General features: G+C 38.6%; 1 protein-coding gene across 1 annotated transcript in view; it reads right to left on the reverse strand.

The window, feature by feature from the left end:
• The window catches only part of LOC113025237 (TBC1 domain family member 10B-like), a 55,392-nt gene extending 33,163 nt beyond the window's left edge, over positions 1-22,229 (reverse strand). The window contains exons 1-5 of the mRNA XM_026172771.1: positions 22,182-22,229; positions 20,808-20,877; positions 17,070-17,184; positions 16,797-16,914; positions 7,949-8,061 (exon numbers count right to left, since the gene is read on the reverse strand). Coding sequence (XP_026028556.1) covers positions 7,949-8,061; positions 16,797-16,914; positions 17,070-17,184; positions 20,808-20,877; positions 22,182-22,204 — 439 coding nt within the window. The 5' untranslated portion in view covers positions 22,205-22,229. The remainder of the gene's footprint in view (positions 1-7,948; positions 8,062-16,796; positions 16,915-17,069; positions 17,185-20,807; positions 20,878-22,181) is intronic.
• Positions 22,230-22,267: the final 38 nt, after the last annotated feature.

The raw sequence follows: 22,267 nt of genomic DNA on the forward strand, positions 1-22,267 counted from the left end.
GGAGCCTATCCCAACTATCACAGGGTGAGGCGGGGTGCTCTCAGAACAGGTCGTCAGTCTATCACAGGGCTTCAAACATCTCTATACAATATTTTACTTTAGCAACTCCGATTGCTGTTGAGAAAGGCAATAAATATATTAATCTCAGCCTGACCTTTTTGCTAGCAAGATTTAAAAAGAAAAATTGAAAATAAATAAATAAATAAATAACAAAGGTGAAAGAATGAGATCACAGACACAAACGGTGGAAATTAACTTTCTCCAAAGGACGGATGGGCTATTCCCTTTGCAACAGAGTGAGGAGTTCAGTCATTCAGGAGGGGTTCAGAGTATAGCTGCTACTCCTCCACATTGAAAGGAGCCTGTTGAGGTGGTCACCTCCTGGGTTCATGTTCCGGTGTGCCAAAAAGTGATCACTGAGCAAAAAGTGAATGTCTTGTTGGCCTAAAATCTATGAAATATTTGTCACACATATCTCTTGTGAATGCTATCTAGCCATTTTAAGCCAGAAAGAACATTTCTGTCATGAGGCAGAAGCTGCAATCAGTTGTTGACAACAAGACTATATATATTCTTTAATTACAAAAGTAGAATTCTGACATTAAAAATGTGTTTTACAAGAGAGATCAAGCCAAGAGAGTAGAAGAAATTGCAACCAGTGTAAAATAAGTTGATAATGATGTGGAAAACAGTATGTACAATAATGCAGAGTCATAAAGACATCTGCAAAACAGGTCATTTCTTTACTTTTACGTATAACCCCTTTGGAAATCCTGTTGACTTTAGACTATTTACCAATATACGCAAACACACAAACACCGGAAAACATGTTTTGAAACTCTGGCTGAGCGTGTCCTGCCAAGTGGACGCACCGTACTAGACCCAGGATACAGTGGAGAGATTATAGCTATTGGCTGATCCTTAACTATTTTTCAAGTGGTTGTCACGAACTGTAGAACAATGTACATCATTCATAATGCACAACACAAAGCAACTTTTCAAACAGCTTCTCATCTGGACACTTGCAGTAGTTGTGCAAGACTAATTTTTCTTTTTTTTAATATATATAAATAGGTCACAAACTTTGGACTCTGACACAAAAAAAAAAAAAAAAAAAAAAAAAAGCACCTCTCTTGTCATTGTTTGTGTGTGGTCATTCCAGTTCTGAGGCCATTTATTTTTTTGCTAGCTTGTTCCAACACAGACTATTTTCAACTATTTAAACAGACTAATTTTAAACCCCTCTACCCTAAGAGAATGTTCTGTTAAGGTCTATGAGCTGTGAAAGAATCATACTTGTTTTATATTGTCTTACTCCCTTGTTACGCTCTCTTTAGCAGAAATGACAGCAAAAGCATAAAAAATGTAATACACCAAGTTGCAAAGGTAGTATTGTGTGCCTGAATCATTTATCATAAACCAAGGAAGCACAGAGAGGGAGGAAATGGTGCCGTTACAGTTTTCACTAAATGATCCTGAATAGATTCTGACGCAGTCTAGCCACACATACACACACAAACACCCCCCCCCCACACACACGCTAATATACATAAACTACTGCAGTGTGTCCGCAGGAGCCAAATAACAGATGGACAAAGAGTCAAGGTCAAAAATGGTGTGAAAAGGGGATAAAACAGATTTAGAGAACAGATGGACACAAAATTCACCAAATAAAATGATAACAGTATGATTGCCTTAAAAATAACCCCCCAAAACCCCACTTTCATCTGGGTCAAAAATGTAAAACTGTTTGTAGTGCTGGATGTTATAAATGATTAATATGAATAGAAAAGAAATTAACTAATACCAAAGAGATCTATAAAACAGTGGCTAATACACCTTTGACATTAAGAAAAAAAAAAAAAAGAAAAAGAAAAAAAAAAGAGGTAAAATTAGTGCAATTATAGAATTTGAACTCGAAGGTTTGATATTAACAAAACTTTCCTAGACACTGCTGGATGAGCCAGTAGACTATGTTATGTTATTCAGGTTTGCAGCAAACCTCTGCTATTCTCAACTAATAACATTCCTTACCCTCTCCTAGTCATTGATGTGGTAATTTTAATGGTAGTTAATAACTGAATCATTCAGCGTTCCAAAATGGGTATTACATTATATGACAGTATTTAAATTCAAATGTATGCAGGATACACAGCACTGGTTGGAGGAAACAGTTTGGGGGCACTGAATAAAATGAATGCTGAGTCACTGCACTGAGGCTCAAGAAGCAGGCGGACAGGAAGAAAACAGCGTAGGTATCATGGGAGCCTGCTGAGGAGAACAGGACACTGGCATCTGCTACTACATCAGGGGAGGTGTGGGAAAAAGAAAAAAAAGAAAAGAAAAAGGAAAGAGACATATGAGGGCAAGAGAGGAAATGGAAGTACAGCACGAAGAGGAAAGGAGAAATGATGAAGTGCAGCAGAGGACTGAAGGGTGAAAAGAGGGCAACAGAGAACCTAATAAAAAAGGAGAATAATAGAAGAGCAGAGAAGGACAGGAAGAGGACAGAAAGCAGAAAGGTCTAAGAGGGGCCAGGATAGGGACAGAACAACATCTATGCGTTCTCAGTGCTTCTCAGCTTGACTCAGCAATAAAGGGAGAATTGAGTGACTTCAGATTATGCTGACTCAGCCTGCTTTTGGACGTGACCCCAAGGCCCCTATGGTCACAGGATATACATTTTTTCCCATGAAAAATGCTCATTAATATGCTATGCAGTTATAATTGTAAATAACAGAGGTTGTAATTAAAGATTTTATATATACATTACCACTTTTAAAAACAATGACCTTGAAGTGGCTTCAAAGAAAACTGCATTTCCAATATGACATGAACTTGGTGAGAAATGGCACAGATCATAGTTGATGATTAATGGAATTATTTTTGTTAATCATGAATCACATGGTTTTTAATGAAATGTCAAAAAAGCTGTACAAAGGTCCATCTCTCTGTCAATCCTGCGCTCTAATGCCACAGTATTTTGCTAGTCAAGAATCTTGAGCATCAGCATTTGGGGCTTTGATTACAGTAAAACCTACCTTTATTAAAAAACAAAACAAAAAAAACTAAGAAAAGAAATTCCTTCTTGAACCAATCTGGATATTCATGGTAGGGCTGGGCGATATGGCCTAAAATTCATATCCCGATATTCTTTAGCTGGATGGCGATATCCGATATATATCTCGATATTTTTTTAAAGCCATAAAGTAAGAACAAAAAGAGAGTTCTTAGTCAAAGCTGTGTCCCAGATAATAATAATAATAATAATAATAATAATAATAATAGATTGGATTTATATAGCGCTTTTCAAGGCACCCAAAGCGCTTTACAATGACATTATTCATTCACTCTCACATTCACATACTGGTGGAGGCAGCTACAGCTGCCCTGGGGCAGACTGACAGAAGCGAGGCTGCCATATCGCGCCATCGGCCCCTCTGGCCAACACCAGTAGGCGGTAGGGTAAAGTGTCTTGCCCAAGGAGACAACGACCAGGACAGAGAGCCTGGGGATCGAAACCGGCGACCTTCCGGTTACAGATATGCTTCCCAACCCCCTGAGCCACTGTTGCCCCAGATCTCACATAGGCACTTTTATTAACATACAGCGCAAATGTACATGAAAAAAATTACTCAGAAATAAATTATGAGCATTTAATAAATAATAATAATTCTGGATAAATAAATTAAAACAATGTTGTTTTTGTGCATAACAAAACGCTCACAATTGCGCAGTCAAAATGTAAATTAAAAGACGCCGAGCATAATAACAAAGACAGACAGATTTCACAGCTGCTCTGTTCCCAAGTTCTACTGCGTGACTGACAGCCTGGAATTTGACATCCTCTTTGTAACCACGTCTCTTACAGGTGCCATTTGTGGTCCTTGTTGCTACCCGATCCGTACCGGAAACCCGATCGATACCATGCATGCGCAAATCTTACGTGACTTCCTCTGTTTGCCACCATTGTATGGGCTCAAATTGTATGGCGTTATTTTTGTGCCGCTATTCTGAGTGCACGTAAAAAAAAAAATTTGCAGGTGCAAGTGTTGCATTTTGAGGAGAAATTTATTTTGAGCGAAGAAAAGCTGAATTTGAGTGAACAAAAGTCATTGCTGCGTGCAAAAAATTTATTTCAATGACGAAATGCAACATTCAAGAATGCATTTCGTCTCAAACTCAAATGAGGCAGTGGCGGAGGAACGCAGAGTGGCGGAGTTTGAAATATTGCTCTTTCTGGGTCACAAAATAAACTTTTAAGATATTTTCATGCGAGAATGGTGCTGTGTAAACTTCTAATATCTGCTCGATTCATCAAGACATCACATATTTGCATAAGTGCTCTAACGTTTTCGGAGATGCCTGTTCACAAATAGAGAAAGAGTTGAGCGCGCATGGGCAGAAATGTTGAGAGCGCGAGCAACACATTGCGAGCAAACACTGAAATTTGCAGGCAGCAATGAATTTTGTTCACTAAAATTTAGCTTTTCTTCGCTCAAAATAAATTTCTCCTCAAAATGCAACACTTGCAATTTTTTTTACGTGCGCTCAGAATAGTGGCACAAAAATAACGCCATAAAATTGTGGTCATAAATATTTTGTACTTGTAAATCAGGATTTGCATGTGTAAAAAGAATTTGTGTGTGTAAAAAGAATTTGTGTGTGTAAAAAGAATTTGTGTGTGGACTTAGCCAAAAAATACGTGTGAAACTCTGCACTCAAGTTTCAAGTTACAAGTACGAATTTTGACCCTGTTTTTCTTCCTTTCATCTGATTGTGATTGACATGACATTGGTCAAATTTAACTATCCAATCAGAGAACAGATGGGTTTGGCTGTTGGAGGGGCGCTTTTTTGACTGCAGGTCCTTGAAGGGTAATACAGTTTGAAGCTGGAGGATCTCTATGTAACATCCGATAGAAGCTAGGTGCCCTAACTTTCAGCAGCTGTTGAAAGGATAAAGTTGTGGTATATCAGTGGTTAGAAATACCATTATTACTTTAGGATTAGTTTAACACAAAGTCAGGGCTGACCTGGGACCATGGCTGTGAGTCACAGTGCGCAGCATAAAGGTCCTTTCACATCGGAGGCAGCACGTGCTGCTAATGCTTTTGCAGCAGCTCTACTTGTACTAGAGGCACCTGGTCCTTGTCGTTTCTATCTCTGACTTTATGTCCTCTACAAGAGTTTGGTTTTTTTGCTGGTTCTTCAAATATTCAATAAAAACATGTATGCTCATTCATAACGAAGAAAGCTTTGTAACTATCCACACTAGTGAAGACTGTCATTTCCACAATACGAGAGTAACGCTGCAGCACTAAAATAGTAATCTCCAAATGTTTTCTTTTTACCGACCAGCTCCTCTTTGATAACTGCCGGGTCCATCTTGTCGTTACCTGCAGGTGAAGCGATGCGGGAGGGAGAGTTGTGTTCAGTGAAGGAGAGAGGCGAGGCAGAGTAACGCAGCGTAGAGACAAAAGTGGATGAAAGAGAGGCAAACTTGCGGTCCCACAAGTATAATTATAATGTAACATATCGATATAAACGATATTGTCACATCTCTTATCTCGTATGAAAATATATCGATATATTTAAAAACTCGATATATCGCCCAGTCCTAATTCATGGTACGACACACGCATGCACATACAAAAGGACAATTTCATGTGGAAACTGACAAATTATTTTACAAAAATTACAATTACTGTGTAAACCATCTTGGTATAAAAATAAAGCTGACACTTCAGAGCATAACAGCAGATGCCATTGTGTCAATGTAACTCAGGATAAAACACAGAAAAATATTTAGGAGATTTTCCTGGCCTGGTCTTTTATGGCATATAACCCCACTGAAAATATGCTGCAGTGGATCAAAAAATGAAGAAAACCACGAATCAACCACAACTTAAAATGTGGATTTTGGCCTTGACGTACACTGAGAGAGAGCATGAAGGAAGATTTTATCGTGGTGGTAGCAGGACAGAATTCACACCAATGTTTTCCAAAGGTGAAGCATAGTTTTGGTCTTTTGTTGCTGGTTCAGCGAACTTTGATCGAAGAGAGATGAAACCTACAGTTTCAGATTCTGCGAGATGTCGGCTTTCAGCACCAGATGGCGTGTCCGTGTATGTGCTTACCTGTGCTTTAATCATTTGGTGTTTTATCTGTTTAGGTTGTTGAAATGGTCTTGTGAGGTTTTAGCTGAGATCGGGACGTTTCTTGCAAAATGCATTTATATTAAAAAAATGTTTTCAGGATTTATTGAATGGATATTGGATTAAAGTCCATTTGAATTGAGAAACTGATTTTTTAAACCCACCACTGAACAAATGTTAACTTATCTGGTACACATGTTAACATTAGCCATTAAAAATTTGACATTTACTCAATAGACACTTTCAATTTTCTTTTTATAATAATTTATTAAAAAGTGTTTTATCTTTTGTTGTAGCCAGCTGCAAAGTTTTAAAATCAGACAGTTACTTGCTAAATCTTTCTAATTTAGTATTTTGTAACTTCTCCATTTTAGCCAAAGTTCATTTTCAATTTTTTTAATCAATGTTCTCCGAGCATAGTTTCGGGTATGTGGCAGGCAGATTATGGAAAACTTGCCACAATTCTTTTGTGGGTTTAATATGTCTTATTGTCTTTGGCTTTTTCATGTAATACCAGTATGACTTCTTGATGCTGCGATTAGTGCTCTGTGGGGATGTACTTGTTGATGGAGGATAATTTGATCTTCTTGGGCCGAAGAACGTTTTTTGTGACTGTGGCAGACTGTTATGGGAAGTTCAGGTTGACTGTAAGTTATGTCTAAGTCTTGCTTCATGAACAGATCTATTTTCCAAAATGAATAATGTTCTAAAGCTGAGGCACTTTGTTTCAAGATTCAAGAGGCTGAAATGCTAATGAGAGTGTGGACCACACATCAAGAAATGTGTAATGACATTCTGATTATTCTTAAGCGTCACTGGCAGACAGAGTGAGTGAAAATGTAAAAGAAACAGACTGTTGGATTCTGTCAGAGGCAGTAAATGAATCAGCTCATTCCCCCCCCCCCCTGTTGTCTTCAGGGCTAGACAGTCAGACAGGCTGGCAAATAAGGATGACTCATCCTGACTCTCTCTCACACACGCACGCACGCACGCACTTGCCCTTCTTTCTGCTTTCCCCACTACACTGACAAACAGCCCTGCAGCCACCAACATGTGACTCATCTCTTAGCCTTTCTGAGTCTGTCAGGATGCACCCCAAATACATACACACACACACACACACACACACACACACACACTCTTAACAGTCTTTTGCGAAGATGAGACTCCAGTGGTGAGGGGTTTCCATGTCTTGTGGAGGTGATACCTGAACAACCTTCAAAAGAGATAAGCTCCTTTGTTATGTTCAGTTATACCAGGGACAGCTGAACTGACACACGCATGCACACATGAGAAGCCTTTTTTTTTTTTTTTTTTTTTTTAAATCAGTTTCTATAAGATGTCAACTGACACCCAGAGTCAGAGTGTGCCTTACCAGCATATATATTTACTTTAATTTGAACATTTCCATAAAAGCTAAATATTTTGATTTGTTTGTGGCAAGCAGCAAAACAACAGACATTCAAAAGCCCTTCAGTAGGAGACAAAAACCTAACAAGCAGTTTAACATTTATAAAGCGGTAAACTGTAGGAAAAAAGGGACTGAGGTGAACAAGGGGCAACTGTTTTCACCCTGTTGTAGCAGAGTTCTCACAAACAGGTTTGTGAATAAAGTGTGTGTGTGCGTGTGTGTGTGTGTAAGTAACAGGATCAGCATGTGTGCCACTAAAGGTTAAGTGATGAATGAGTTACAAGAATTTGAAAGGCTATTTGCGGAGTGCCCCAAAGTGTCCCTCTGCTTTGTAAGTTTCTGCCTAACAAAACATGTTCTGGTTGTGAGTGCATGAGTACCTGCTTTTGGTTCATTGTGGCTTTCATCCAGCTCCAGGCTGTTCATGCATTTAAGCTCCCAGTCTTGGACCTCTGTATTCCACAGGGCAGGAACCAACACAGTATACTGGGCCCTTTGATTAAGAGACAGTACAGGACACATTACTATGAAAATAAAGTGGACATATGATAATGCAACTTCTGATGTAGTATTCAATCTGCTTACAATTGCATCCAAAGTTATTCAAATGGATTCGATATGGTATGGTTTCTATAATTTAATTTGGGTTTATTGCTTCCAGCTTTTAAAAAAAAAACTGAAATTAACAGTAACTGAGAAGATGATTGATAGGTGAGAAAGAAAGTGTCAGGCTAGCCCCAGAGTTCACTGCAAATGGCATCTGTGTTAGAGGCAGATCATCTGTAACATACAGATTTGTAAAGTAAAAACTGGATCTTGGATAAAGAATAACTTATCTGTATGAATGATTTATGCTTCGGGGAATCAGCTTTAAGAACATCTAGCATAAATAAACCCGACTTCAATATGTACTTAACACAGAGTCCTAATACACATATTGATCTTCAGTTCACTCTAAAAGCAGACGAGAAATTTTAGTTAAAAACCATTTTTAACTGGAATTGGGATAGATCACAAGGTTCAGCCATGTCCCAGCATAGAATGACAGATGGCTGCACATAACAGCCAGAGCACTTTCCGGAAAATGAAAATTGAGTGAAATGAGTGGGAAGAAGATAGATGAATGAGGCAGAATTCTGATGGATCTGGGTTTTTGTCAGCTCATTAAAAGATCAAGCAAACGTTTCAGAGCCGGTGATGTGCTGCTGATGTATGATGAGCAGAAATCCTTCCTCACCAAACCAAACTGATGCCATAAACATACACGGCACACAAAAACGTTCCAGTTTATGAAGACCAGGCAAGAGATGCAGAACGGTTCTTTCAATTGTCACAAAACTTTACTTACAAAACTAAATAAACCATAATCCTCCGGAAGCTTGCACCACTAAAGAAACAAACAGAGCAGACCAGTATTGCTTTTACTGAAACTTTGCCCGCTCAAGTTCGTAAGTTAGATAAGAGTTCTTTAGTTGGACAAAGAATTACTATAGTGGTATAATTTGAAATGATCTGAAGTTGTATCCACATCCACTTTACTTACAAACTCTCAAAGCTAAAGATCATCGCTGAACTTCAGTGTTTAAGAGGAACACAGTGAAAGTGAAAGACATAAGACATGGCTTTGGAAATAACATGTGATCTACATCAAACTAACTTCAATGGTCTATTGTGAAGGTGTGGTTAAGAGGAGGTCACTGACCAGAGCACTTTCACCAACAGACGTTTTCAGCTCTATTACCACAGGGAGAGATTCGGGAAAGGAAAGAAAATTCATTACAGTACCTAATAACTCTTTACAATACAACGCATCGCATTATCAATATGGTAGAAATATACAATAAGGTTGTTTTTTTGTTGTTTTTTAAAAAAAAGGAATTAACGTACTTTTAAAGTAGTTCAAAGTATATACCAGATGGTGTTAGATCTTTTAAAGAAACCACCGAGACGTTTCTGTCAACTTTCTCTCATAGACTGAATTTCTCAAAGAGCAAACATGCTCGATACGACACAGCACAAGGCTGATCAATCCCAGACATTTTTTGTATCAGGTTTCTAAGAAAGTATTTTAAAAAGTTTGATTCACTAAGAGCAACTGAGCAACCCTCAGTGTGAATGCAGCAGAGACTTTTTTGTAAGCCACCCTTGTCACTGTGAAATAAACAAATGATGTGTCAACCCCTCCAGCTGAACTAGAGTGGCAGTGTGGATAAATGAATGAATGAAAGAACGCATAGGAGAGGAAAGGGGGTTGCAGAAAAGAAAATGAGAACACAGGGGAGGAGGGATAACCCACACTGTTTTATGGGAATTGACGAAGGAGGGGGTAAACAAAAAAGAAAGAGATCGTACTGGTGGCTAAGAATGCTGTGTATGGGAAGTGAGTGGGAGGGGGTGCAGAGGGGGAAGCACAGAGACAGGACTCTGCACAGGAGATATTGAAGACGGCACAATGAAAAGTAGCTACTGAAAGAAAGCGGTAAATGAGTCGGAGGGGTAGTGAAAGTTTCAAGGTGATTTGAAACAAAATTTAAAACAAAAACAAAGTAAATTCAAGCCAATTTTATTTGAAAATGAAGACTATAAACCTACAAATAAGTAACTTTTAACTTGAAGAGTTTTATATGTTTTACTGTGTCTCTACATGCTGTGCTCTCCAAATGCACCTAAAAGCAACATACTGAATAAGCACTGAATAGGTTTGCCAGCAGCCTCTGGAAAAAACTATTTAAAAGCAATGCAGTGCATCTGGCTGCTTTATCAGAGGTTCTATAGTGCAGCCTCCTGACTCCAGCTAAATATGAGGCTGACTCGACCTCAAGTCAAGATAACAACACTCATAAAAATAATTAACAAAATATGTCTGTAGTTTGTGGCAGTAACAGCTTAGGTAACAGCTTGTTAGTGGGCAAACATAAAAATCAATCCCCGCCCCGCAAAATAAAGAAAAAAACAAACCAAAAAAAAAAAAAAAAAGATTAGAGTGAAAACATTTCAGAGCTGGACAGTGCACAGCAGGCTTCTCTCTGGCTGACACACACCCACACAACAAAGAAATGACATAATGGAAACAACCAAGGTGGAGTGACAGATAATGTCTTTTTAAAGATAAGAACTCTTGTTTTGAAAGTTCAATTAAAACCTTTGAGGTTAAAAAGCCTGAAATGTTTATCAAACACACACGAGTAGACAAAGAATCTTTTCAGTTGCTCCACCCAGAACACGTGTTTTACTCAGCCACAGCAGGTAGTTAAACAGCAACCTCCTGGCTATTTTTTTTTCTAAATTCATGCAAAACGTTTTTTTGAAACGCGCGTTTGAAAAACTAATATGTGAATTTGTGTGTCATGCAGGCCTTTTACAACTCAGATGGAAAAGTGTGAATTTTAGGCAGCACTATTTTATTTCCCCTCATCAACACATATTACACCACACAAGGAAGTCTCTGTGCAATCTGCCTTGGTGTTCTGTGCAGTAGAGGGTGGCAGTGACTCCAAGCGGTAGGAATTGCGTGAGCTGGGTGTGTGGGGGGTTGCACAAACTTGAACGCTACAGGACACGATTCCAGAGTTTTCATGACATGAAGCGCAATGGAGCTCATTTTAGTACTGCAAATAGTTCACATGGAGGATTACTTGTTTGCAAACACTTGCAAACGTCTTACCAAGTAGTACTGAAACTGAGAAAAAAAACAAAAACAAAAGCAAATGCAAATCGAAAACCGGCCGTTGAAATAAGTCCGCACAGCTTTTAACTTGAAGGTGAACATTCTTCATTTCCAGTTTGGGTTGTACTTTAAGCAGCAGTGAAACTTAAAACGAGTAGGTGGTGAGTGTTTGCAAACAAGTTAGCGTCTTCCAGGCAAACAAAGGTGACCAATCAAAAGGAGGTTTTTGGTGTAGTGCATTCTGACCAATTTCACTTAGCTTAAAATCTAGTTATTGCTTTTTTAATTTATTTGCTGAAGTTGCCAATCTGCAAGTTCTTTATGCTGTTTTTAAGGTGCCAGCTTTATGCTGACAGACTGCTATAGCCTGTATACATTTAACAGGTCTTGTAAACAAAAGGTACATATATCTTTTTTTTTTTTTAAAGAGCCATCATCACCATTATGTTGTTTTGTTTATACCAACAATATTAATGAGAATATTGATCATTATCGATAAAATCCTAGCGATGAGCATAATCATAACAAATACTGTGTTCAAGACACGTGGCAGCTAACAGCTAACAATAAGGGAGAATGTCATTAAACCCAGCCTCAGGGGGTCACAAGCTAATGTATTCCTAGTGCTGGTCGCAAGCCTAAAAATAGGGAGGGTTGTGTCAGGAAAAGCATCTGGTGGAAAATCTGTGCCAAATCAAAACATGTGTATCCAGCTGCTGTGCCAACCAATTGGAACTAAAGGGGCAGCCAAAAGTACATTCTAGAGTTTAAAAAAAAATTCTAATCCATTTTAGGTTGATAAAGAAAATAGATTTTTATAATATCAAAGAAAAAGTATGCTAATGAATTCAACTGGAGCTCAGTAATACAATTTTAGGGTAGATAATTGAAAAACAATTTTCCATAAGCTGCTGACTAACTTACTATGCAAATCTTTTTAAAGAACAGAAAAATTAATAGATGTTTTTCTCACTTTTCTTAAACTCACATACCTGGATCACAGATGCAAATCAAATTAAAGAGTTAAGAGCTAAATTAGGACTTATAGGGAGTGCAGAATTATTAGGCAAGTTGTATTTTTGAGGAATAGTTTTATTATTGAACAACAACCATGTTCTCAATGAACCCAAAAAACTCATTAATATCAAAGCTGAATGTTTTTGGAAGTAGTTTTTAGTTTTAGCTATTTTAGGGGGATATCTGTGTGTGCAGGTGACTATTACTGTGCATAATTATTAGGCAACTTAACAAAAAACAAATATATACCCATTTCAATTATTTATTTTCACCAGTGAAACCAATATAACATCTCCACATTCACAAATATACATTTCTGACATTCAAAAACAAAACAAAAACAAATCAGCGACCAATATAGCCACCTTTCTTTGCAAGGACACTCAAAAGCCTGCCATCCATGGATTCTGTCAGTGTTCTGATCTGTTCACCATCAACATTGCATGCAGCAGCAACCACAGCCTCCCAGACACTGTTCAGAGAGGTGTACTGTTTTCCCTCCTTGTAAATCTCACATTTGATGATGGACCACAGGTTCTCAATGGGGTTCAGATCAGGTGAACAAGGAGGCCATGTCATTAGTTTTTCTTCTTTTATACCCTTTCTTGCCAGCCACGCTGTGGAGTACTTGGACGCGTGTGATGGAGCATTGTCCTGCATGAAAATCATGTTTTTCTTGAAGGGATGCAGACTTCTTCCTGTACCACTGCTTGAAGAAGGTGTCTTCCAGAAACTGGCAGTAGGACTGGGAGTTGAGCTTGACTCCATCCTCAACCCGAAAAGGCCCCACAAGCTCATCTTTGATGATACCAGCCCAAACCAGTACTCCACCTCCACCTTGCTGGTGTCTGAGACGGACTGGAGCTCTCTGCCCTTTACCAATCCAGCCACGGGCCCATCCATCTGGCCCATCAAGACTCACTCTCATTTCATCAGTCCATAAAACCTTAGAAAAACCAGTCTTGAGATATTTCTTGGCCCAGTCTTGACGTTTCAGCTTGTGTGTCTTGTTCAGTGGTGGTCGTCTTTCAGCCTTTCTTACCTTGGCCATGTCTCTGAGTATTGCACACCTTGTGCTTTTGGGCACTCCAGTGATGTTGCAGCTCTGAAATATGGCCAAACTGGTGGCAAGTGACATCTTGGCAGCTGCACGCTTGACTTTTCTCAGTTCATGGGCAGTTATTTTGTGCCTTGGTTTTTCCACACGCTTCTTGCGACCCTGTTGACTATTTTGAATGAAACGCTTGATTGTTCGATGATCACGCTTCAGAAGCTTTGCAATTTTGAGACTGCTGCATCCCTCTGCAAGATATCTCACTATTTTTGACTTTTCTGAGCCTGTCAAGTCCTTCTTTTGACCCATTTTGCCAAAGCAAAGGACGTTGCCTAATAATTATGCACACTTGATATAGGGTGTGGATGTCATTAGACCACACCCCTTCTCATTACAGCGATGCACATCACCTAATATGCTTAATTGGTAGTAGGCTTTCGAGCCTATACAGCTTGGAGTAAGACAACATGCATGAAGAGGATGATGAGGACAAAATACTCATTTGCCTAATAATTCTGCACTCCCTGTACATGCAGAACAGCTGTGAGTAATTCAAGAGTTTTAACAGCTTATACATATTGATGCATAAGAATGTGATATCTCATTTTAATCTGTAATCACCTGAGATTTTTAAAAATGTGAATGAAAAGAAAGAATAATGAGAAGTGGTTCTAAGAGTCCCTTGAAAAACAAATAGCAAAAGTTTAAATGAAAGAAAGAAAAATAATGGGGCTGCTCGATTATGGCAAAAATGATAATCACGATTATTTTCACTGAAATTGAGATCACGATTATTTGACGATATTTATTTAACCCTTTAAGACCTACTATAGAACCAAGTCCACCAGAGCTTATATTATTATTTTTTTACATGTTGTAGTGCCATTTGTGGGAGCATTTCAAGTTGCTATACATCAATACAACTGTTATAGCCCATATTTTAATAATATGTATGCATTAAGTCCATAGTAATTACATAAATTGCAAAAAAGTGCAATAAACTACAAAAAAAATTGAAAATCGCTTTTGTTTTGTTTACATATATTTCTACTTGGAGAAATTTAAGAGGTTTATCCCTCAAAACTTTAAATACAATAAAGTTGCAAAAAATAGTTTACAACAACAGGAAATTTATTTTGAGTGTCTTCATAGTTTTATTTTGGAGATACAGCAATTTTTATATACTGCAGGAAAAACAAAAAACAATCCTATGATGCAAATTTGCAAAGAAAACAGCATGTGCATCATTTCACTGTGGGAAGTGTTACGAACAGCTGATAGGAACGGCAAAGCGTGTTTCTGGAATATTATGTTTTTGTTCCTGCAAGCGCTTTTTATGCAATTTTTGCAAAGCTATATGTGGAACGAAACCGTGACCGAGGACAAGTTGATGGCATCAGATGTAAGTACAACTCCTCTGGTTTCATATGCAAAACAAATTATTGCGCTAGCTTACACGGTTCAGGTTCTACAGGGATTTAAAAATAGTTACGCAAAACGGAGCGTGCTGCTCTGACCGGCTTTAAAGGGTTAACAATGACTTTAGAAAAAATAATATAATAGTGTGCAACACCACTAAGTTTTTTACCTCTCTTTTCAACCAACCAGTCACTCTCCTCCAAATAACTTCTGCCTTAGCTTCCGAGTTCCCTCGGGTCCTCTTATCAGCGTCTCCACCCTTTTTTGCGCCACCATACGTTTATGCCCGACAATATTTTCATGACCGCCTTAATGTGTGCGGAAATGAGGGAGGGGCTAATAATCGGCTCAGTCATTTTTAATGATCGTTTAAAGCCCAGATCGTAATCGTGATTAAAATTCGATTAATTGAGCAGCCCTATGTACCGGTATGAAATACAGAAGCTGCTCCTTGACTGGTGATATAGGCTGTGTTTGGAGTCATTATTATAGCCTATGTCTGAGATGACAGCTGACTGACAGCCAAGTGTAGACAGACAGTCACATGAGATGGATGAGCCTCTCAACCACTCATTAATCAGAATGGCCTATGTGGCTGCATGACAACACCCATTTATACCATTCACAGAGCAGAAGAGCTGAGAAGCTTAAAGAAAATTAAGGAGAGGTTGAAGGTCTCAGCCCCTCTCCTCCTTCATTTTTGTCCCTCTTCCCCCCCCCCCCCAAAAAAAAATTAATAAATAAATAGAAAAAATAAAAAAAATTGTACCATCTCTCCCAAGCCATTTCCCTCTCTGACCCCCCCATTCATCCCTTTTCCTTTCCCCACTTGCCCCCTTTCACTCTTTCTTCAGCAGTATCTTCCCACTGTAAGGAGATCCTGCCCTGGGAGACAGCCGGACCACTTAGTGTTGACTTCTGACCAAGCTTCTGCAATGATGCCAAGCAGGCAACAAGGACTTCTCAATGTGACGTGATGGCAGGCTGCCCACTGAACGCCAGGGCTAGAACAAAACGGGCCTGTCAGTGCTGCCCTTGATGCATGCTTTTACAAACTGCAGAAGAGGTTCACAGATGGATCGAAATGTTCTGTTTCTTTCCTTGTAACATAAAAGAAAACACAACTGATTGCTTTTTTAAGCGGAATGTAAGTTAGCTATAAATGTTACAAGTACAGCATGATTAAACAGTTATTAAGCTGTTACACTCAATAGTCCTGCATATTTGGTCCTTTCTAATCTACTTTGCAAGTCACTCGTGCGTATCTAGTACATATGCTCCATCTCTGGCTCATGATAAAGTGCTTTATCACTACCTGTGACACAGTTACACTTATAGAAACTACTTGGCTGCGTTGCCTCCATTTGTCCAGGGTCTACTTTACAGATCTTTGTCCAAGGTAAACAACCTTGGGTCCACACAGTGTCACCTGTCTACAATGAGAAGCACACAGGAGGGTAGAATTCAAGTAGCTGAAGGGAGCTTATCTATTAAAACAAATATGATAAACTGAATTTTAATATTCACTGTGCAGCTGCACGTCTCTCACAGACAGACTGTATACACAAACCCAGTGACCCTGCTGAGTTTCCATAACTACAGCTCCATGTCAACAAAACATGTCCGTCGGCATGTGACGTTTATATTCAACATAGTGAGAGAGAGACAGAGGGCTTCAACCAAAAGCACCATGGGCTGCCATTGAAGAAACTAATTTAGCAGAAAGGATGTTTAATCCAGACATGGACGAAAACAACCTCGCCAAAACACTAACACTCTATTTTTCCTGGAATGCTTGATGTCAAACATGTCCAGTCTGATGAGCTGATTGATATTCATGAGCTGCCTGGAGTTTTATTTAGTGCCTAAAAACTGAGCCCTTGGCTCTGAGAAATGTGCAGCACATTGTACCCATGCAGCTCAAGCATGAGGGTGGTCTGGGAAAATATTAATGCATGAAAGTTAAAGACATGTGACAATGATAGATGTCAGAAATAGAAGGATAACTGTGCACTAATGCTACAACAGCAGAGCATTCAGAAAGCTCAAGCTCAAGTCTCATTTTACTTACACATCAACAGGTACTCTTAAGAGCAGGGGTAATATTGCTCCTTCATCCTTCAGGTCCATTAGTCGGGGCTCCAAGAGCTCAACAATGGTCAGAGCGGTACGGAAGACAGCTGACAAGCCTGTGGGAAGAAGTTAGAGCAGTAGTTTAACATTTTAGCAGTTTTTGCTTTTGTGCCCAGAATTAGATTAGAAGATCACTTTTACTGTCATCTTTACTGAAATCTGCAGGCCAGCAGCCAGTTACCCAAGTGAAGTTCTGTGACTGTGCACCCACCGTGTAGAATGATGAGATCCCAGACAGCCAGAACAGAGTCCCAGCAGGGCAGGGAAGTGAAAAGGGTCAGGAACCACGGCATCACAAAGTGGACTGACAAGATTCCCACTGACTCCTGAAGGGAGGATGGAAAAAAAAAAAATCAGGAAGGACTGATTTGGCATGACCCTTTAGTACTGATTGCCAATTTCCTTACTGAAAAATCCTTCCACTACATAAAATGATAACAGTCATACAAGGAAATTTCCCCTTGTGGGACTAATAAAGGTATATCAAATCAAACTACGCAACCTTGCAAAGGCTTTTTTGGTGTTTTCCTGTAACTATATACTTTAAGAAAGAACACACACTCTGGTTATTTTATGACAGTGTGGCATTCAAGATGCCTCCTGGCTGTGTGTGCTCAGGTCTGGTGTGTGCAGCACAAGTACAAAAATCTGTTTACAGCTGGTTTGCCTCGACTCTGATGAACAGCTCTACTACAAAGGAAATGCTGACCCCTGATCTCTAATAGGCTTCTTCTGTTTGGAGAGGAAAAAACTGCCTACAATAAACCCCTGGTGTGTGTGTGTGTTTTGCCTTCAGAGACAATTAATCAGCACAAATGGTATCAGTGAATAAATTTATGGTGGTTCTCAAACTGAGGCTGGCCACACTAATGGAACAGAGTCACTGCAGGTGGAGTGTGGATGACACAGGAAAATACAGAGCGAGACTAATTTGAATAAGTATACTTTTGTAGGGAAAACAAGACCTTGTTGATGTTATTTGTTGTTCATTAGTCATCTAAATAATGAATTCTTTTTTTTTTCTTTTTTCTTTTTTTTTTTTTAAATTGGTAAACTCATGTATATTGATTTAAAAAAAAAAAAAAAAAAGACAAAAAAGCCCCCCCAAAGCCCACAGCGGCCGGCATAGGCCATGGTTTACAGCAACAACAAGAGAACAAGAGCTGTGCATAAGCCTCAGATGACGACTTAAAACCCGAGCTACTTCAACAACCTCCAACAAAGCACTGCAGTCTGCAAAATACAACCAGGCCACGAAGGAATGCTGCACAGAAAGAGCAAGTGACGAATGGAAATTGACGCAGCTACACGGTAGAAAAGCAGAGCATTAAGCAACTAGTTAACAAGCACAACCTAAGATAAAGCATCCTTGGCAGGCAATATCTGTAAGGTTTATTATACAAGACAATTGAGTGCAGGCTACTGAAGACTTATGAGGTTAAGTGACTTTAATTTAACAATGAATAAAGTATTAAACAGTTGTGATATACTTTTACTTAACATTTCTGGGGTAAGCGCTACTACTTTTGCGCTTACATTTGACTTGCACATACAGAGTTTATATGGTTGGAAAAGAAAGATCTAAAACACCCTTCACTTTGTTTGCACTAATAAAAATGCTGCTGCCTTCAAGCTGCAATCACAGATAAAGCAGTATTCTGTAGTTGGTTTGCTATATTCTCATGAATATCATTATTGCAAATCTGAGCCTAGATACAGACATTTTAAAAATGTCTAGTGTAGTATGTGGTACACAGAATAAACTGACATCTGTAAAGAAAAGCTCAAATGAAAAAAAAAAAAGTACAATCTGTGGTTCACTAAATGAAACAAGTGTTACTTGTTCAGTAACAGTAGGCTTGGTGGCAGAAATCTGCACAGCTGTAGGTCTTTGCCCCGCCTAAAGTCACTCATTTTACAACTTTGACAAGCAACGAACCAACAGACTGAATGGGAAAGGAGGCCCAACTGATGATGGAGACATTACAGGGCCTCAGCTTGCAGATGAATCATTCATCACATAGCTGTATCTGGTCTCAAACACAAATGTGTGTATATACACATACACACATTAAAATCTTTCGGTTATTGTGGTTTTAGCAATGCCATTTAGATTCCCCAAATAATGCCAGCAGAAACAAAGGCACCCAAATAAGCACCAAGTTTTCAGTGTTTGCTTATATCAGGGTTCATACGCATTTTTCCTGTCAGGTCCTGTTATGCAAACACTTAAATTTGTCTGTTGTCTCAGTGGCTGATAGTGCCCCACAGGCCTCAATGTGAACTAGAAGCCATTTATAATTTTTAAGTTGTTTAATGTGTAGGTGCTCACAATAAACAGATTTTGAGTGAAAGCCAGGGAACTTCAATAGCAAAGAAAAGTGGCTATTCCCATTGCCCATATTGATCAGTCCCTCTTATTACCATTATTTGCTTATGCCATAAGTTGGCTAGTTAAATATCGGACTAACGTTTAAAGCTTTCACTTGAGTGAAGTAGCTCACATTACTGCTACTGCTAAGTAATGTTAGCTTACAGCATATTCCATATATCACCATGCCTTAACTAACTACTATAATAGCGCTGCCATACTGCATCACACTCAGTGCATTTCAATCATTTCTCCAGCAAGTTTGATAGCTAGCAAAATAATAATAATAATAGTTTTAAAAATTAGCATGTGTTATGTATGTATACTTGAAAATCATCTCATCTGTCATGTGACTCAAGAGTACAAATTCCTTCAGTGTCGTTTTCCATCGAACACTCATTAAAACAGCAACGTCAAGTTTGTGCACTCATCCCAGACTGTCCGGGGGGAGGGGCCAGGTGGCGCATTGAAACAGACTGACGATGCAGAGGTGCAAGGCGGCCCAGGCGGAGGAATTTTGCTTTACACTTTGCGACTCATTTAATTTCTCTATCTGATAAGAAAACTGCTTGGTCAGATAGTTATTTGTGGTGAATGAAATAAGGTTTCAAGCACGTTTAAGCACCACATCTGAAATTCAAGCACTTTTCAAACCTTGAAAAGACAATATTAAAATTTAAGCATTTTCAAGGATTTCAAGCACCCTGTTATATTCTCAACTCTAGCTGCTAGTTGTAAAAACAAACATTTTACTGTGAAATGGAATATTCATCTGATGGCAAAAAGCACCATGTGTCTGCTGCACAGAATACAAAGTGTTGCATTAATATAATTCACTTACATGATCACTCTACTTAGTGACAAAGTCAGAACAGCTGTGTATCTCTTCCTGATTCTTATAGATGACAATGTTTTGGTCCACTGTAATTAGGGAGCATAATTGAATGGACATTACATGGGCAACTAAATTCAAATGTCCTGACTTCTAACATTTTACTAGTTCTGCTTTGTTTGTAAAAATCCGAATTTGGTTCTAACAACTCTTTCAGCATGTTTTTGCATGTGTAAAAACCCATTAACAATAACTGTATACAGACAGTTAAAGCTTGTGTCTAATACACATTTTAAAAATACAAAATTCTCTAATTTTCAGGCACAGCATGGGGCCAATTTAGGGCTCGAATAATTCATAAACAATCCTGTAGTAATGTTAGCAAAAAGTTCACAACAAAACTCTGCTCTAAGCAGGGTGTTTAATGTTTCATGTTACATTCTGTAATTTTATTCATGTTGTTTCTTTACCTTGAGATGTGTAAGGATGTTCATGCAGAGACAAATCTACCTATATAACAGTTGCATGTCTCTTTGTATTGGTGTGCCCTCTTGTGGGCACAACAGGACACTAAATTGTCCCCCCCTTTAAAATAATGTGACTTTTGGGCATCCCTAAACTGAAACAAATTACTTCCAGGATTTTTGTAACTCAGATAGCAATTTAACAAAAATTAAAGTTTATCATCCAACTTTCATTGTTTGCAGAAACCCAAAAAGTGAAACGCGGAAAGTAAAACGACTCACCATGTGCTTGGAGAGCTCAGGCTTCCTGTGTTTTAAGAACTGGTCAAACACCTTTACCTGGTGCTGCACCCTAATCAACAAGAAGAGAAAAAGCCAGACAGTTTAGCAGATCACAGACACAGAGACACACAGGGACACACAGGGGCACCAAAAAAACAAACCCCAACAACAAAAGGTTTGTAATGATCGTTTCATGATAACCCAACTATCAGATAAAACTGAATTTTTCTTTTCTTATCCTTAATTTACATCAGTTATATCCAGTGTTGGTCAAGTTACTTGAAAAAAGTAATCAGTAACTAATTACTGATTACTCCCCCCAAAAAGTAATCCCGTTACTTTACTGATTACTTATTTTCAAAGTAATTAATTACTTAGTTACTTAGTTACTTAGTTACTTTTTAAAAACACGATTTACAACCTGAAGAGGTGATAAAGTGATAGATCTTTCAGCCCAATTCTACTTTTTCTACATAATCCATCATACAAAATGTAATCAAATGGAAAAGTCTCTTTTTTTAACTTGTTTTATCAGTTTTAATCTTTTAACTTTATGCATCAAGCAAAACATTTAATTATATGCAACATTCTCTGACTTGAATAAATTAGTTTAACATTTAAACCTATTTTCTACACATTCCAGCACATAAAATAAAATATTTTTTGTGTTTTCACTCACTCTTTCAAACAGATGCAAGTAAAACACAGCAGAAAATAAATAAAGTCAAAGACTCAGCGGTCCTTTTGCTCTATTTTCACCTGTAAAGCAGGAGCAGGGTAGGCGGAGGGTTACCCTGGTGTAGGTGTGCTGCGGTCAGTTGAAGAATCCGCGCGAGTGTCTCTGTGAGTTTCCCATCACGTCGTAGCTACTCGGTGCTTGCTCGGAAGTTTAGGGGTTTTTTTCGCTGTAAAAAGAAGTTTTCTTCCCACGCACGATGGACGCTAATGTTTTTGTCACTTTTTATGGAATCAAACTCAAAGTAAGGTCAGTACTTCCACACATTAAACGCTGCACGCTCATACTCTCCCCCGCACTCGATATATTATCCATTGTTGATCTGCACACAGCTGTTGTCACGAACGTCACACTTGCTTACGTCACTGTCATGAGACATTCTCGCAAAAAAATTCAGGGTTTTAGTAACGCAGTAAGGCAGCATTCCTACGGGAAAGTAACGGTAATCTAATTACCGTTTTTGCAATAGTCATCCCTTATTTTACTTGTTACTTGAAAAAAGTAATCAGATTACAGTAACGCGTTACAAGTAACGCGTTACTGCCCATCTCTGTTTATATCTACACATAAACCACCCTCTGGTTGTATTTTCTTTGTATTTGTATAAAGGCCAACAATAAGAACTGAAGTTTTCTTACTTGGTGAGACTAAGGTCAAACATTTCACCCAGATATTTGGGTTTATCCAAGAAAAATATACACGTGTTTATAGGGGTGCTCAAGAT

This window comes from Astatotilapia calliptera, chromosome 7 (genome assembly GCF_900246225.1).
Source record: "Astatotilapia calliptera chromosome 7, fAstCal1.2, whole genome shotgun sequence".
Taxonomy (NCBI): domain Eukaryota; kingdom Metazoa; phylum Chordata; class Actinopteri; order Cichliformes; family Cichlidae; genus Astatotilapia; species Astatotilapia calliptera.